Source organism: Prunus persica, chromosome G4 (genome assembly GCF_000346465.2).
Source record: "Prunus persica cultivar Lovell chromosome G4, Prunus_persica_NCBIv2, whole genome shotgun sequence".
Taxonomy (NCBI): domain Eukaryota; kingdom Viridiplantae; phylum Streptophyta; class Magnoliopsida; order Rosales; family Rosaceae; genus Prunus; species Prunus persica.
This window is the reverse complement of record NC_034012.1, coordinates 185,763-201,720: the sequence shown is the minus strand read 5'-3', so window position 1 is coordinate 201,720 and position 15,958 is coordinate 185,763. Positions and strand designations below refer to the sequence as shown.

Genomic DNA, 15,958 nt, shown 5'->3' with positions numbered 1-15,958 from the left:
AGCAACATACATTTGGTTCCTACGTACCAAATTGGTTTAATTTTGATTTTGTCCGTTTTCATTCTACCGTTGGCAAAATGTATTATTCATTATCCATATATATAGCAAAAGGCAGATTCAATATTATGAACTTACTATTCATTTATTTCAACTTACTTTTTTATTTTATTGAAAGAGATGCTTTATTAGAATGTCATAAGATTATACAGCAGAGATAATGACTTATTTCAACTTACTTCAATTGTATTCTAAAACCTAAATTAAAAATGAAAGGTTCAGTGGCTAACACACACAACTTTATAACCGGTGCATCCATTTTTCGGACAAAGAAGCTTTCATTGAGAACAAAAGAGGCATACAAAAGGATACTGTCCTGAAAGGCTAATAGAAACTCAGGGAGAAAAAAACTAAACTCACAGCGCCCAAAAATTCTGCATGGAGCCTAGCCTAGGCATAATGCCATAATCCGTGTACATGGGTGCTGGGACCCAAACACCTGCACATACGCAAATAATTTTATTAATATATATTATTATATTTATTTTTTCTCTTGTTTATTGTATTTGACTATATATCGGTGGGTTCTAAAATCGTAAAATGCCGCGTAAAAAAAAAAGCCCCAATATTCTGACTTGTGCAGTGAGACATCCAAGAATGGCAACAAGTGCAATTTTGGTAGAATGCGGATCCAATTGTGGAAGAAGATCCAGTTTAAAAGCTGAAAGTCACTGACTCATTTTCATTCCTCTGCAGTCTGTATTCTTATTATACATTACAAACATCAAGCGCATCTCTGTCTTTCTCTCTGAGTCTGGCATGGCGGATCTGAAGTCAAAGTTTCTCCAGGTCTACTCTGTTCTTAAATCGGAGCTCTTGGAAGACCCTGCTTTTGAATTCACCAACGACTCTCGTCAATGGGTCGAGCGGGTACCATCTTCATTTTTTACTTTTAGCTTCAATGCCATGCTTGCTTATTTTCAATTCGAGCTCGATAATGATGAATTGCTTCCTTTGTTCATGAAAACGAGAGAGGACCTCACTCAGAAGCAATATACAAGTACAGGGAATAGTGGGGTTGCATCAAATACATATATAAGACAGATCGTATTGATTTCAATTTTGAGAAAATGCTACATAAAAAATTTCACAATCTGTGGTGGAAACTGGGTTGTCAACATTTTACATTTGTTTTGCTCACATCACTAGTATTAGCCAGCATAGGAAAAGAAAATCCCAGGGACAATGTCAAATGCAGAAATCGAAGCCCACTTGCATTTGGATGTGAATAATTCTGCTATCCCAGAGAATGCCTAGACATTTGAGGTTCCATACATTAGTTATACAGTCCTTTTGCCCCATCTACTTCTTAATTGCATCTCCTAGAAACCACCTAGGAGGAATCACATGTTGATGCCCTCCTACATTATCACTAGTTCCCCAGAGTAATTTTCATTTTTACATCTTTGGTTGGTTGCTAATAATTTGGTATAGTAACTTTTGGCATACAGATGGGTTCCTCTGCATTGCGTGTGTGTGGTGCGTAAGCATTATTTCATTAATATATGTACCTTATCTTTGGTTCCTGACTTCCCAATTTACTTTTTTCTGTTACAGATGATGGACTACAATGTTCCTGGAGGTGAGGGTTCAAAAGTCACGTGAACTTTTTAACCAAAATTTCTTGTGCATTAAATTCAGTTTATCAGGTTAGCTCTTATTCAAGCACTTCTGACTCTTATTCTATCTTGCAGGGAAGCTGAACCGGGGATTGTCTGTTATTGATAGCTATCAGCTGTTGCAAGAAGGAAGGGAATTAACTGAAGACGAAATCTTCCTGGCCAGTGCTCTTGGTTGGTGCATTGAATGGGTATGATAAACCACTTCCATTATCATTTGAGCATGTGAATTCTTTTTTAGATATTACTGTTCTAGTTGCTTGAGCTTTTCTCTCGTTCATTGCAAAAGAAACTTACAATTTCATGGTGATACTACTTGCAGCTTCAAGCATTTTTTCTGGTTCTTGATGACATCATGGATGGCTCTCACACACGGCGTGGTCAACCTTGCTGGTTTAGATTGCCCAAGGTTTGTGGGAAGGGTGAACGTATATAGGTTTCTTAGTTTAATTTGGTGTTGTGATTGATAGTAAAGCAACTACCTTGTGAAACTGTATTGTGTAGGTTGGTATGATTGCAGTAAATGATGGAGTTGTACTCAGAAACCATATTCCAAGGATCCTCCGAAAACACTTTAGGGAAAAGCCATACTATGTGGATCTTCTTGATTTGTTCAATGAGGTAGTGGACTTGCAGAGTGTTGGCCTGATCAGTTTTCACTTTAATAGAAAGCTAAAGGCTAACTTATGTCATGTTTCCATAGGTGGAATTCCAAACTGCTTCAGGTCAGATGATAGATTTGATCACTACTATTCAAGGAGAAAAAGATCTATCCAAATACTCTTTGTCAATGTGAGTGAAATATTGTACAAAGATTATTGCAATAGCAAAATGTTTGTAGACATGTTAAGTTTTAAAAATAAGTAACCAATCCTTGTGCTATTCCTATTAAGAACTTAATGCACTATGCTGCAGAAAAGAATTACAAGAGCTTGCATGAAATTCACAAATGCATGTTGAGGGTTGAAGATAATCCCATGACAAGGACTGATCTTTTGCCTGATTTCGTATAGTGTATTCATAAGCCTTCACTAATGATGGCACATTTGGCCGTCTGTACAGTATGTAATGCTTGTGCATTCTGTGATCTATGGGTTATAAAGGTCTAAACAGCTTGGGTTCATGACCACTTATTTAATTCCTTGCAATAGGCTCTGAACTTTTGGCATGGTATGCTCGCCAGCAGAGTTAAATCTCTGCAGCTGACTGCATATTTCATTATTTTTTATGAACACCTGTGGCCAATATTCTCACTCCTTGGGCTTAGGACCATTGGAACCTTTAGAGACCTTTTATGTTACTGTATGGTTTTCCTTTTAATATCATGCTATTCAACCTTTTATGTGTTTGTTAATGTATAAATGGTTTGGATCTCTTGCAGTCACCGGCGTATTGTTCAGTACAAGACTGCCTATTACTCGTTTTATCTTTCAGTGAGTACTTATTCTTTCAGCACTTAAAGGAATTACTACTTGAATTGTTAGTGTCTTTTTCAATTCCAGTGTGTGTGAAACCATTATTTGTAAATCAGCATCTTCGTCCGTTTAGTTCTAGTTCATAAGCGGCGTTCCTTATCCTAGATTTTGTACCTAGTCTGTGAGATTTGATGTAACATAATACATCCTTAATCCCAGTATATAAACTTTCTTTGGTCTCTGTTTAAGTCAATAAGAAGTCTAATTTGAGAAGTACACAAAACATTTTGATTCCTAAAATAGTATTCATACCATAAGATATTCACATTCTATGACGTCTTATCTAATTTTCTTGTGTTTTACATTGAAGGATTTGTCTGACTGTTTTCTACTCAGGTTGCATGTGCATTGCTTATGTCAGGTGAGGAACTGGAAAACCATATTGATGTAAAAAACCTTCTTATTGAGATGGGGATCTACTTTCAAGTACAGGTAATTTTTTGTTGAATATACAAAATACCTGTAATTATTCTTTTGCATAAATCGTCCCCCCTCCACACAGTGGAACTCCTCAGTTATTTTCAATAACCTCTTTTTTTTCTTCTTCTTCTTTTAATAGGATGATTATTTGGATTGCTATGGCAATCCTGAAACAATTGGTAAGGTGAGATTCGGGGAGATGTATATTCAGCCTTAAATAGTTGAATATTTCGTCTGTTGCTTTTTGATGGGAATTCTTAGTCAAGTACTTTGTTTGTGCTATCAGATAGGAACAGACATTGAAGATTTCAAGTGCTCTTGGTTGGTTGTGAAAGCATTGGAACTTAGCAATGAGGAACAAAAGAAAATACTATATGTAAGAGTGCCTTTTTAAATAATTTAAAAAATTATTGTCTGTTGTTTCCTAATCAAAATGAAGTGTTGTCACTTATGATGCGTGTGTGTTTGCACAGGAGAACTATGGGAAAGCAGACCCAGAAAATGTGGCAAAAGTAAAAGCCCTCTACAAAGAACTTGATATTGAGGTTGGAAGTTAATCGTATGAAATTAGTCTTAGAGTAATATATGTAGCGTAGAGTATAAGATTTCTGGTATTGGTAGGTGCTGACAGGTGTGCTTTTTTTAACCCAACTAACTTTGTGATTCTGATAGGGTGCATTTGCGGATTATGAGAGCAAAAGCTATGAGAAGCTGACGAGTGGTATTGAAGGTCACCCTAGCAAAGCGGTGCAAGCAGTGTTGAAGTCCTTCTTGGGCAAGATATACAAGAGGAAGAAATAGGAATATGTGGCTTTGGGAAGGACAGAGCTAGGTTGGAAGATGTGAATTTTCCGGGTTGTCGTTGCTGATTTCTGCTTCAATTTTTCTGGAAGAAAAAAAAAAGTGAGAAAGAAAGAAATTCCAGTCGTGTTGTATTTGTGTTTGTATCCTAGTTTATTGCGTAACGTTTTGCTTGCTTAGTTCAGCGTTGAATAAACATCATTAATCAATCAAAGTTCATAACATTCTAATTCAGACTGATGCAATGAGCAATCTCTCTCTCTCTCTCTCTCTCTCTCTCTCTCTCTCTATATATATATATATATATGTATGTATGTATGTATATACACATTATATAATCACAGAAGTACAGTTCTGAGACATGTAGTGATTGTCAAACCTGAAGCTGATTACCAGCTGAGATTGATCCTCGATCCAATGTAAGATGAGAAACAAAATGTAATATAATGCTGATGAAGATGATGGTATGTATACACACTTAGAAATGGAATGCTGATGATGGTGTGGTTGTTTTCCAAGTCGTTTGCAAATTGCAGCAAAAAATAAAAGATAATTAGTTACTGAATCAGAAGAATGAGTGTAAAGTTGAACTTGGCTTGGCCTGTGCTGTGCTGTTGTTGACAATCCAAAAGCTCATTGAATCAGAAGAATAGTGTAAAGTAAACAATGAGCATCCCGAGTCCCGACAGTCCAGTTGGCCTTAACCTTAGGCCTACATTGACTTGACATTAAAATAGCTCTAAAGTTTCATTTCGAATAGTATTAATATACGTAAGTAAAGAAGGTGGTGGGGTGGGGTTGAGCAATTGACGCGGGTGAACCGTGAGTGAATGAATGGATCCCTTCAAAGTAGCTGTGGCTGTCGACTAAAGTACCTTGCCTATTCTTTATTTAGACACACCAATAAATAAATTAGTTAATTAGTCAAGGTCATTTATTTTTCATTTAGTTTTGGTTCTTGTTTAAATTAATTACAAGTTTCCTAATTAGTAATTCCTTCCTAATTTGTAATTTGTAATAATAATACTAATGAAATATTAAAATCAAGGCTACTACCTCATGGAAACGTAGGCAGCCCCAACCATTCTTTTTAAACATACAAAACAAAACGTGACAAAAGACTCTCATGGGAAATTCCCCATACTCTAATCATTCTTTTTAAACAAAGCAGCTGCAAATTGCAATCCACTGAATGATGTAGCAAAAGAAAACAAGCACACTCAACTAATTATTAGTATTATTACTACGCAATCTATTATTTGCAAAATCTAAAATCTAAAAAATAGAAAATGAAAATGTATTTTAATTGAGAAAGTCAAAAGTCAAACATCCTACGCGCAGTAGGAAATTGAACCAGAGAGAGAAAAGAATAAAAATAATAAGGCTACTAAAATAAAACAAAGGAAGCCAAAAGTCTCTGAGCTTTTATAAACTTTTACTTCAAACATCTCCCTTCCTCTGACTCGCCCAGCTTTCCATTTTGATCATCCATTTTACCCAAAAAAAAAAAAAAAAAAAAAAAACTGACTTTCCATTTTGGATTGGATTGATGATAAATTTCCCTTCTTCTTCTGAAATTATCTTTCTTTCTAATTTTAAAGGGTTTGGCCGTTGGGCTTCTGTTGTGTCGATCTCTTCTTCCTCTCTCGTTCATTCTGTTTGTGTGTCTTCAAATTTCCGTTTAATTCAGAGAAATAAAGAATTCAAATTGTTATTAGCATTATCAATTTCGGGTATTCAGAAGCTCCGACGATCAGGCGATTTTCGTCGCATTGCCAGTGCGTGACAAGTTGGAGATTTTTCTCCTAAAGTTTCCCTTTTCATGATGTCATTCGTTTCATTCTATTCGTACATTTCATAATCCCACCCATTTATTTGATCAATTTTATCTTATTGGCTTTGCTTTTCTTTTGTTTATTTGTTTAATTTTATCCTTATGTTGTAAATTGTAATTTTCGCATACATACATACATACAGACAAAGAATTGGAAGAATTTTTATCTTTTATCTGAGTGAATGATCAAAAATGAAGCTGGTGGTTCAAGTAATGGGGGCTCGAGATCTGCCAGCAATGGATCTAAACGGGTTAAGTGATCCGTATGTGAAGGTGCAGCTGGGAAAGCAGAAGTTCAGGACCAAAGTGGTGAAGAAGACCTTAAACCCATATTGGGGAGAAGAGTTTGCCCTGAGGGTTGAGGACCTCAATGAGGAGCTACTCATCTCTGTTTTGGATGAAGACAAGTACTTTAACGATGACTTTGTTGGCTGTGTCAAGCTCCCTGTTTCCCAAGTCTTCGATGCCGGCAATAAGTCCCTTGAAACTGCTTGGTACCCTCTCCAACCCAAGAGTAAAAAGTCCAAGAACAAAGATTGTGGTACGCTACCTACCCACTTGCCTTCTTTCTTATCCCATAGATGACATAAATGATAAACCTTCCTCATTCCTTCATTCCTTCATTCCTTCATTCCTTCTTGTCTTGTGCTATCTATTATTATTCATTTCTGCTGTGTGTTATTGATATTTGTTCGTAAGGATTTGCATTGCATCACTTTCTGTCAATATACCCAGTTCAAACTGTTGCAATCAGCTTCATTGGCTTATTTTTTAATTGAAGTTGCATCTCATGCCTCTTTTTTAGAACAAAACTTGGGATTCTTGTCCCAAATTGAGATATTTTTCAGCTATTTGAGTTAAAATTGCAAATTGCTTACTGGCAATGCCTATTTGTGAATTGTAGTTACTTGTTATAATATATACATATATTTTTTCTCACAGGAGAGATTCTTTTGACGATACATTTTTCTGTAAACAATTCATTTGCGGACTCAGCTTCTGATGGTGGTGACATAGGATTTGAATCACCTTCAAGGTCTTTCAGTGGTCCATCTGAATCAGCTTCTCCTGTGAGAGCGAGACAAGAAGAAACTGCAACCTTTAAGGAAGAGAAGCTTTGTGCGCAGAAGACCCTTGCTGGTCGAATAGCTCAGATGTTCAATAAAAATCCTGATACAGTTCCAGCTTCCTCAAGCAGAGTTGACTTGACCGAGCTTGCTGAAACTGCTAAGTCCGAGGTTTATGAGAGCAGTTCTGAGGATCAGTCCTCTTCCGCTACATTTGAAGAACTAATGAGAACAATGCAGTCACGAGATCAAGCGAGTGAAACCCCAAGCAACTTACCAGGAGGAGTGCTTCTAGATCAATTGTATGTCACTCCACCCCAAGACATAAACACTTTCCTATTTTCTCCAGATTCAGGTTTTCCAAAATCACTCGCAGAAGTGCATGGAACTACAGAATTGGAAGTAGGACTGTGGAAATTAGATAACAGCAGCGAGAGCGTAAAACGAGTAGTTACATATATTAAGGCAGCAACTAAGTTGATAAAGGCTTGCAAAGGAACTGAGGACCAAGTGTATCTCAAAGCTGACGGGAAGGTTTTCGCAGTTCTATCAAGTGTAAGCACTCCTGATGTTCCGTATGGGCGCACTTTTAGGACAGAATTGCTCTACTGCATTTCACCTGGGCCTGAGCTGCCATCAGGAGAACAATCTTCACGTTTGGTAATATCTTGGCGGATGAATTTTCTGCAGAGCACCATGATGAAAGGAATGATAGAAAATGGAGCCCGACAAGGTTTAAAGGACAGTTTTGACCAGTTTGCTACTTTATTGTCCCAGAATGTTAAGCCAGTTGATTCAAAGGATCTTGGGTCCAATAAGGACCAGGTTTTGGCATCACTGCAAGCTGAACCCCAGTCTGATTGGAAGCTGGCAGTACAATATTTTGGCAATTTCACTGTGGTCTCCACTGTATTTATTGGGTTGTATATGCTTGTACATATTTGGCTTGCCACACCCAGCACTATTCAAGGGCTGGAGTTTGTTGGGCTTGACTTGCCAGATTCAATTGGTGAATTCATTGTCTGTGGTGTCTTGGTTCTTCAAGGAGAAAGGGTGCTGGGGTTGATCTCACGCTTCATGCAGGCCAGAGCGCAAAAAGGTACATCAATCTTAGTGGTTGCTCTTTCTTATTAACGACAACAGACTCTTATCCTGTTAATCATATTACCTTTCTCTAGCTGAGAGTCTGATCCTTCTATATTACACAATTCATTCATTCATTTGTACGGGAATGAGTTAGATAGATTAACAATTACTATCAGTTTCACAATACATGCCTGGTCTTTTATCTACTCCCATAAATTCCACTTTTTAAATAAAACTGCATTGTTTTTTTTACTGCTTTTGCTTGCTCTTCATTTATTTTTCTCCTCTATTTGGGGGACACAAACTTTGCATGTCCCGAACTGTTTCTAAGCTGTTCTATGTTTATCTTCTTTTTTCTTTTGTTTCAAATGTGATTTATCCTTTATCTTCTTCGTGTGTCTAATAATAGGCAGTGATCATGGAGTCAAAGCCCAAGGAGATGGTTGGCTGCTAACTGTTGCCTTGATCGAAGGAAGTAACATAGCAGCTGTTGATTCAAGTGGGTTCTCTGATCCGTATGTAGTGTTTACTTGCAATGGGAAAACTAGAACCAGCTCAATCAAGTTCCAGAAATGCGATCCCACATGGAATGGTGATTTTCATTTTATTCTTAATCAACTTTGTTTGATTTTGAATTTATACTTCTTATGAAGACATTTTTCAGTATATAATTGATTATAAATGTCAATCTAAAATTTAGAATATATTTTTAGATTATGCAACATTTATAAACTAAATCTAGGTCTGAATTGATTTCTTGTTGCTCGCAGAAATATTTGAGTTTGATGCAATGGATGAACCTCCTTCTGTGCTGGATGTGGAAATCTATGATTTTGATGGACCTTTTGATGAAGCTATCTCTCTGGGCCATGCTGAAATCAATTTTGTAAAAACTAATATTTCAGATTTAGCTGATCTGTGGGTTCCTCTTCGAGGAAAGTTAGCTCAGGCATGCCAGTCAAAACTCCATCTGAGAATTTTCTTAAATAACACAAGAGGTGGCAACGTTGCAAATCACTTTTTAACAAAGATGGAGAAGGAGGTGGGCAAGAAGGTACAGCAGTTCAATACTTCTGAAATTCATATTACCAGTGTTCTTTTTCTTATATTCCCTTTTTAGTAGTGTTCTACATTCCTTTCATATATTCCTGCTCATGATTTTTAATTAACCTATTGTAGATAACTGTGCGGTCACCTCAAACAAATTCAGCCTTTCAAAAACTGTTTGGGCTTCCACCAGAGGAATTTCTCATCAACGACTTTACTTGTCACTTGAAACGAAAAATGCCCCTGCAGGTGCCGTTAACATGGTTACAAATCTGTTGAAATTTTCCTAACACTAGACTTTCTATTTTTTTGAGCCATACCTAGAGAAAGTAACCTTTTCTTTTGCTCCTCATGAACTGTTATATGCATTGTTAGTTAAATTTCACTTACAGTTCTTCCCTTGCAGGGCCGCCTATTTCTTTCTGCAAGAATAATTGGATTCCATGCAAATTTATTTGGTCACAAGACAAAGTTTTTTTTCCTCTGGGAGGATATAGAAGAGATTCAAGTTGTTCCTCCTTCTTTGTCATCTATGGGAAGTCCAATTGTAGTCATGACTCTGCGGCCGGGTAGAGGTATGGATGCAAGGCATGGTGCAAAGACACAAGATGGGGAAGGCAGGCTGAAGTTCCATTTCCAGTCCTTTGTGTCTTTCAATGTAGCGCACAGGTACTCGAAGGGCATCCTAGAATACTCTGGCATTCACTTCTACAAAATTGAAACTTTTTTATTATTTTTTGTGAGCTTTTTGTCTTTAATTGTTTAATATCATCTGATTGGCATATGTTTGGTCTGCCTTTGTCTTCTTTTTTAATTAAACTAGATATCTTTCAGCATATGTTTGGTCTGCCCTTGCCTTCTTTAATTGTTTAATATTGTTAGGGTATCATCTGTTGTGCATGAGTATCCCATCTCAACTGACCTTATACCATTTTCTGAACAATTGATGCTTGCATAGGATAAGAGTTGATAATGAAAACAATGTTCTACGACAGTAAAAGAATAAACATGATATCTCATGTTGACTCAAACATCTGATATTTCTGAATAGGACAATCATGGCTCTTTGGAAGGCTAGATCTTTGAGTCCTGAGCAGAAGGTGCAAATAGTTGAAGAAGAATCTGAAGTCAAGATCCAAAGTGAAGAGAGTGGGTCTTTCTTAGGCCTTGATGATGTCAGCATGTCTGAGGTTTATTCTTCTGCTCATTCAGTTCCTGTGAGCTCGCTCTCTCTCTCTCTCTCTCTCTCTCTCTCTCTCTCTCTCTCTTCCCCTTAGTGCAACTAAGAATATATCAGCATCTCACCTGCTTTAGGGTTAGAACTAAACCCTTGCTTTTCCCCTTCTGCGGATGCTGTGCCTCATGGAATCAGAGTAGTTAAATTAAAGCTTCCTTCTAGATTATGTGATGTGTGTGTGGTACTCATGACTATACAGATTTCAGTTCTGATTATTTTAGTGTCTGCATTGTGTTAACATATGTCTTCACTGACCATCAAATTTGTCTTGTTCACAATTTTAGACAAATTTCTTCGTTGAGCTATTTGGTGGAGGTGAATTGGACCGTAGAGTTATGGAGAAAGCTGGTTGTCTTAACTATTCTTACACCCCATGGGAATCAGAGAAGGGTGATGTGTGTGTGAGGCAGATATATTACAGATTTGATAAACGTGTTTCCCAGTATAGAGGAGAGGTGACTAGTACTCAACAAAAGTCCCGCCTTTCTGATAGAAATGGTTGGCTAGTTCAAGAGGTCTCGACCCTCCATGCAGTTCCGCTTGGTGACTATTTCAATGTATGAATGACATGGAACTTATGTAGAACTCTGCTTAAATAATTGTTTTTGTAAATGTCCCCTGACTCACCTTGTTTCCCTGCATCGTTTGCAGCTTCACATTCGATACCAAATCGAGGATTTGCCCTCAAACTCAAAGGGATGCCAGGTAAAAGTATACTTTGGGGTTGAGTGGCTCAAAGGCACTCGGCATCAGAAAAGAATTACGAAAAATGTACTAAAGAATCTGCAAGATCGCCTGAAAGACACCTTCAGTGTAGTTGAGACGGAATTCACAAGATAGTGGGTGGATTTGGGGCATTTCTGGGATTGTAGGCATTTGACATGAAGAGTGCTGTAGAACAAGCACATTTTTCCTGATATTTCATCTATCTAAGGCCAAGTCTAGCAGAATTGAGCTTGACTGCATTATGTGTCAGCTTGGAGACCATCCAAATGAGTGTTTAAGCATTGGATTGCAGAGGTGGTGCAATAACGTTGGTATGATGGATTTGAAGGTGTAAGCGTGTATGTAGATGCTCTTCCGAGTACCGTGGTCCTGGAGTAGACGAAACAGTGCTTTGTGGCTTTGAGATAAAAAAGTGGACTAGTTTTGGAGGGCTATTTGGTAGTTGCTTGGTGGTTGTGAATAACAGGTGCAGAGATTATGCAATAACGTGGTCATCATATTATGAAGGTTTAATTCCTCAACCTTGGTAGTACATATGGAAGTGGCAGGTCTAGTTTTTGTGGTCTTGCCATTTCTGGCAAAAAGCAGCCCTACTTGGTGTTGGTGGTGGTGAATGGTGATCATTCTTTTAGAAGAGCTCAAAGTCCGATTATTCTTTTTTTTATTTTGTTTCAATAGCAGTACCAAATTGTAGTTTAATTTGATGTGGCCAATTGTTAACTTGCGATCATAAATCCATTATTTAGTCTTTTCTTGGTCAACAGCTGAACTCGATTATTTATTTTTGCTCGAAAGCCATTTCTTCTTCATTTCCCGTGAAAACAAAGGGAATTGAAACAATGGAACTTGATTATTCTAAGTATCCTTGGAAGACTCATTACTTAAAACCATTTTGTAGTTTAACAAACAAGAGAGTCAAGCATAAGAACAAGTACCCAAAATAGAATCATAACTACCTTGTAAAAGTTGAAATTTCACTCAAAAATAATTGAACGCCAACAACTGATGTCATGTCTCCAACATTAGTCTTTGGAGATGGCAGTTGGTATCCAAAAGTTGATGTCTCCAGACTCCGGCATTATTCTTGAAAACAAAGGGTATTGGTTGCTGTATTATATCAATTCTAATTACCTCTCCCAGCTCCAAAAGTTAAAAAAGAATATAAAAATAAACAAAATAATAAAATCCCAATCCCGAATTTCGGGCAAAAAAACAAAACAAACAACAGAGTGAGGAAGCAATTAAATTGAAAAAAAAAAAAAAAAACAGAGTGAGGAGGAGGGAAGGAAGCAAAGGCAAAGGAGGCAGCGGCTTTTAGGTTTTAGTTGTTGTTGTTAATGAAAATAGCTTGGAATTTCAGAGTCCCCTTTATTAGTTTAGTTCGCCCTCTCAAGTCTCCAGTCTCCAGTCTCCTCTGAAGCTCTCTGGTTAGGCAGTTCCTTCCCTCCCTCCCTCCCTCCAAGTCCATGGCCTCTCTGCCTTGTTTGGCTTCGAGACTCTCAGACTGAGAGTTTGAGACTGCGAGACAGCTCCGTAAGTCTCTTGGAAATTCCTATAACTGTGCTTTTGCTTTTATTCGGCATTCGATTCTTGAAAAAACTGTAATTTTGATGGTTAGATTAGATGATGACATGAGATCTGCCTATTTTGCTTATTAGGCTTTGGGATGAGATTATTAGATTATAGCAGGTGATAGAAGAGGAGGACGAGGAGGAGGCTTCTATTCTCTACTCTCTACTTTCTCTCCCTCTATCTCTTTCTTCGGTGGACTGTAGCTCCACTCCATTTTACAAGTTAGAAATAGAATAGAATAGAATTGTATTGATGTGATTCAGTGGTTGTTGGTGTGAGACTCCGATGCTTCTATATATATATATGTATATGTATAACTTTCAGAATTCAGATTTCACGTACATTCATCCTTCTCTCGAGTCCTGAGTCCTGACTCATTTACAGAACTGCATCATGTTCGGAAGAGCTGGCCTTGATCGATTTAAGAAAGCTCAGTCCTTGGAACCCTTTTCGCTCAATCCCAATTCCAATTCCAAATCCACTCCCTTGCCCTCTCTTTCGCATTCGCATCAAGCCCAACATCAACCTCCTCCTCCCCCTCTTGCACCTCCCGAGCCTGCCCCTCTCGTGGGGGTTGAGCAGACTCCGCAGCAGCATCTCACTCAGCTTGGTGGGGGTCAGTCCACTTGGCAGCCCCCTGACTGGGCAATTGATCCCCGCCCCGGTGTGTATTATCTTGAGGTTGTCAAGGAAGGTCAGGTTCTTGATCGCATTACTCTCGATAGGCGTCGCAACATCTTTGGCCGCCAATCTCAAACTTGTGACTTTGTGCTGGATCATCAGTCCGTTTCCCGCCAACATGCCGTTGTTGTTCCTCACAAGAATGGAAGGTGAGTCACACCTTTTCTCAGTTTTCCCTTTACATCATCTACATTCAGTTTCTATTTGCTTCAATTGCATATAATCTTGTTATTTATATGTTGGTGTAATTAGTTTATGCTTGAATTCCAGCTGGGATAGCATAATTGGTTTGTACTTGAATTCCAGCTGGTTGTACATATCTGTATTGTGTGCTTGCTGTTGGTTTTGTTGATCAAGTGAAGGTTTTGTTGACCAAGTTAAAGTTTGTTCTGCATGAGGGTTCAGAACTCTTAGAAAATTGTGAAGAAAAGATGAACAAAATAAATACTCTACTAACTTATATCTTTCCAATCTTAGATGATAGAGCCAGATGGTTGACTATTTCAATGGTTTTAGATTTAAAGAAGAGGTTTCTATTTTTAGACTAAACAAGAGTAACCTTATGAACTGAACCATCAATTTCATGATTCAATTGATCATCTAGGAGTTTCAGGGATTGACCTATTTCACCACCATGCTTTCATGATGGCCATGGCCATGTCCTTCATATCCATGATAGTGTTGGGGTGATTGCTTGACCCATTTGTGATGCTGTTGGAGTTTTCTTTCTTCCATTTAGTGTCATTTACAAGCTTTATCCCTTCTGCAGCATATATGTAATTGATTTGGGATCTGCACATGGCACTTTTGTTGCAAATGAACGAGTGACTAAAGATACCCCTGTTGAGCTTGAAGTGGGGCAGTCTTTGCGGTTTGCTGCATCAACTAGAACTTATATCTTGAGAAAGAATGATGCAGCTCTTTTTCCTCGTCCTTCACTGCCTGCAGAGGTTTATCTGCCTCCGCCTCCTGATCCCTCTGATGAAGAAGCTGTCGTGGCTTATAATACGCTACTAAATCGTCATGGTCTGACCAGGTTTGACATAGGGCCTATGTCCCGTGAGTCTGGTGACTCAGGTGCAAAAGGTGACACCCAGCAGCCAGAGAGAGCATCCAAGAGAATTAGGAAGGCAAGAGTGTCATTCAGGGATCAAGTGGGCGGAGAGCTGGTTGAAGTAGTCGGGGTTTCAGATGGTGTGGATGTCGAGACTGAACCTGGTCCAATAGGTGTAAAAGAAGGAAGTCTTGTTGGGAAATATGAATCCCTTGTGCAGATTACAGTAATACCAAAAGGAAAGGAGCAATTATCTGCAAAGGAAGACAATTCTTCCCAAAAAGGCATGACTGAAAAATTACAACAGGTCTTAAATAGAGTCAAAACTGCTCCAAAGGGTGGGATTTATGATGACCTTTATGGAGACTCTTTTTCAGGCAAAGTGGGTTCTTCCTGGGCATATCCTTCTGCGGGTTCTAGTGGTAAACAAGGTTCTCCAAGTAGAGAAACCGATGAGAAGGCATTAAGTGTAAAGGTTGGAACTAACTCAAGCCACGCTGATGATGATGAGGATGATTTATTTGGTGATTGATTGAAGCAAGAACTCAGTGGATGATTTATTTGGTTCTCTTTTTTGGAGGTTGAAAACCTTCCATGAAAATTATATGGTCTTGCTTCCCATGTGAATGGGATTTTTGTTATAGCTCATCAACAAATTTCTTTGTATTGGCTTGCCCTGACTCATAATCTCCAAGTTGGTTAATGTCCGAGATTGTGGCTTCGAACGCATGTAAGTTTGTGGTGAGATGCTGATTGCGGGTTGGTGTGTGGGGGTGGGGACATAGTTTTGTAGTGAGAGGGTTTGTCAATATCTTTGTTACTGTATCTCCTCGGTTCGTAGGCTTGTTAGAGACTTAAAACTTGAAACGTTAGTATGGCATGAAACAACGTAGAAAAACTATAAATATGTGCCAAGCCTGGCTTTGCTAATCACACGTCTTTGATGATATATAATATATTTGTACTGACTGACATAGGTTTGTCATAATGTCACCATCCTGCAATTTGCATTGCATTATACTTGCGAAAGTGGCTTTGGTCTTTTGCCCCTTGACCTCCTCCACTAAAGATTTTAGCTGCAGGTGCAGCTCTCCGGTTCCTGTTACCTTAATATATGAAGTTCAAGGCAACGAGTAGCTTGGTTTTTGTGTATGATACTTGCATACATAGAAAGAAAAATTTTTTTATTGAAACCTTATGAAACAAAGAAACAAGGAGAGTTTTCATATACGTCGGTGTGTGGCCCTAACAAAATACACACATACATACAAACATGTATGTA

General features: G+C 38.2%; 3 protein-coding genes across 3 annotated transcripts; all 3 read left to right on the top strand.

Moving 5' to 3' along the window:
• LOC18780445 (farnesyl pyrophosphate synthase 2) lies at window positions 607-4,611 on the top strand. Its single transcript, XM_007211467.2, has 12 exons — window positions 607-927; window positions 1,615-1,639; window positions 1,752-1,867; window positions 1,999-2,085; window positions 2,181-2,297; window positions 2,380-2,468; window positions 3,058-3,109; window positions 3,488-3,583; window positions 3,711-3,755; window positions 3,858-3,947; window positions 4,045-4,116; window positions 4,244-4,611. Exons 1-12 carry the CDS (start codon window positions 817-819, stop codon window positions 4,370-4,372), a joined length of 1,029 nt encoding a protein of 342 aa, XP_007211529.1. The 5' UTR covers window positions 607-816; the 3' UTR covers window positions 4,373-4,611.
• On the top strand, window positions 5,602-12,130 carry LOC18778572 (C2 and GRAM domain-containing protein At1g03370). The gene is made up of 10 exons (XM_007213640.2): window positions 5,602-6,150; window positions 6,350-6,747; window positions 7,149-8,372; window positions 8,769-8,951; window positions 9,130-9,413; window positions 9,539-9,655; window positions 9,813-10,075; window positions 10,458-10,623; window positions 10,928-11,200; window positions 11,295-12,130. Exons 2-10 carry the CDS (start codon window positions 6,399-6,401, stop codon window positions 11,481-11,483), a joined length of 3,048 nt encoding a protein of 1,015 aa, XP_007213702.1. The 5' UTR covers window positions 5,602-6,150; window positions 6,350-6,398; the 3' UTR covers window positions 11,484-12,130.
• Window positions 12,324-15,694, top strand: LOC18778183 (nuclear inhibitor of protein phosphatase 1). Its single transcript, XM_007211726.2, has 3 exons — window positions 12,324-12,902; window positions 13,326-13,771; window positions 14,392-15,694. The coding sequence occupies exons 2-3, from the start codon at window positions 13,335-13,337 to the stop codon at window positions 15,206-15,208; spliced, it is 1,254 nt and encodes a 417-aa protein (XP_007211788.1). The 5' UTR covers window positions 12,324-12,902; window positions 13,326-13,334; the 3' UTR covers window positions 15,209-15,694.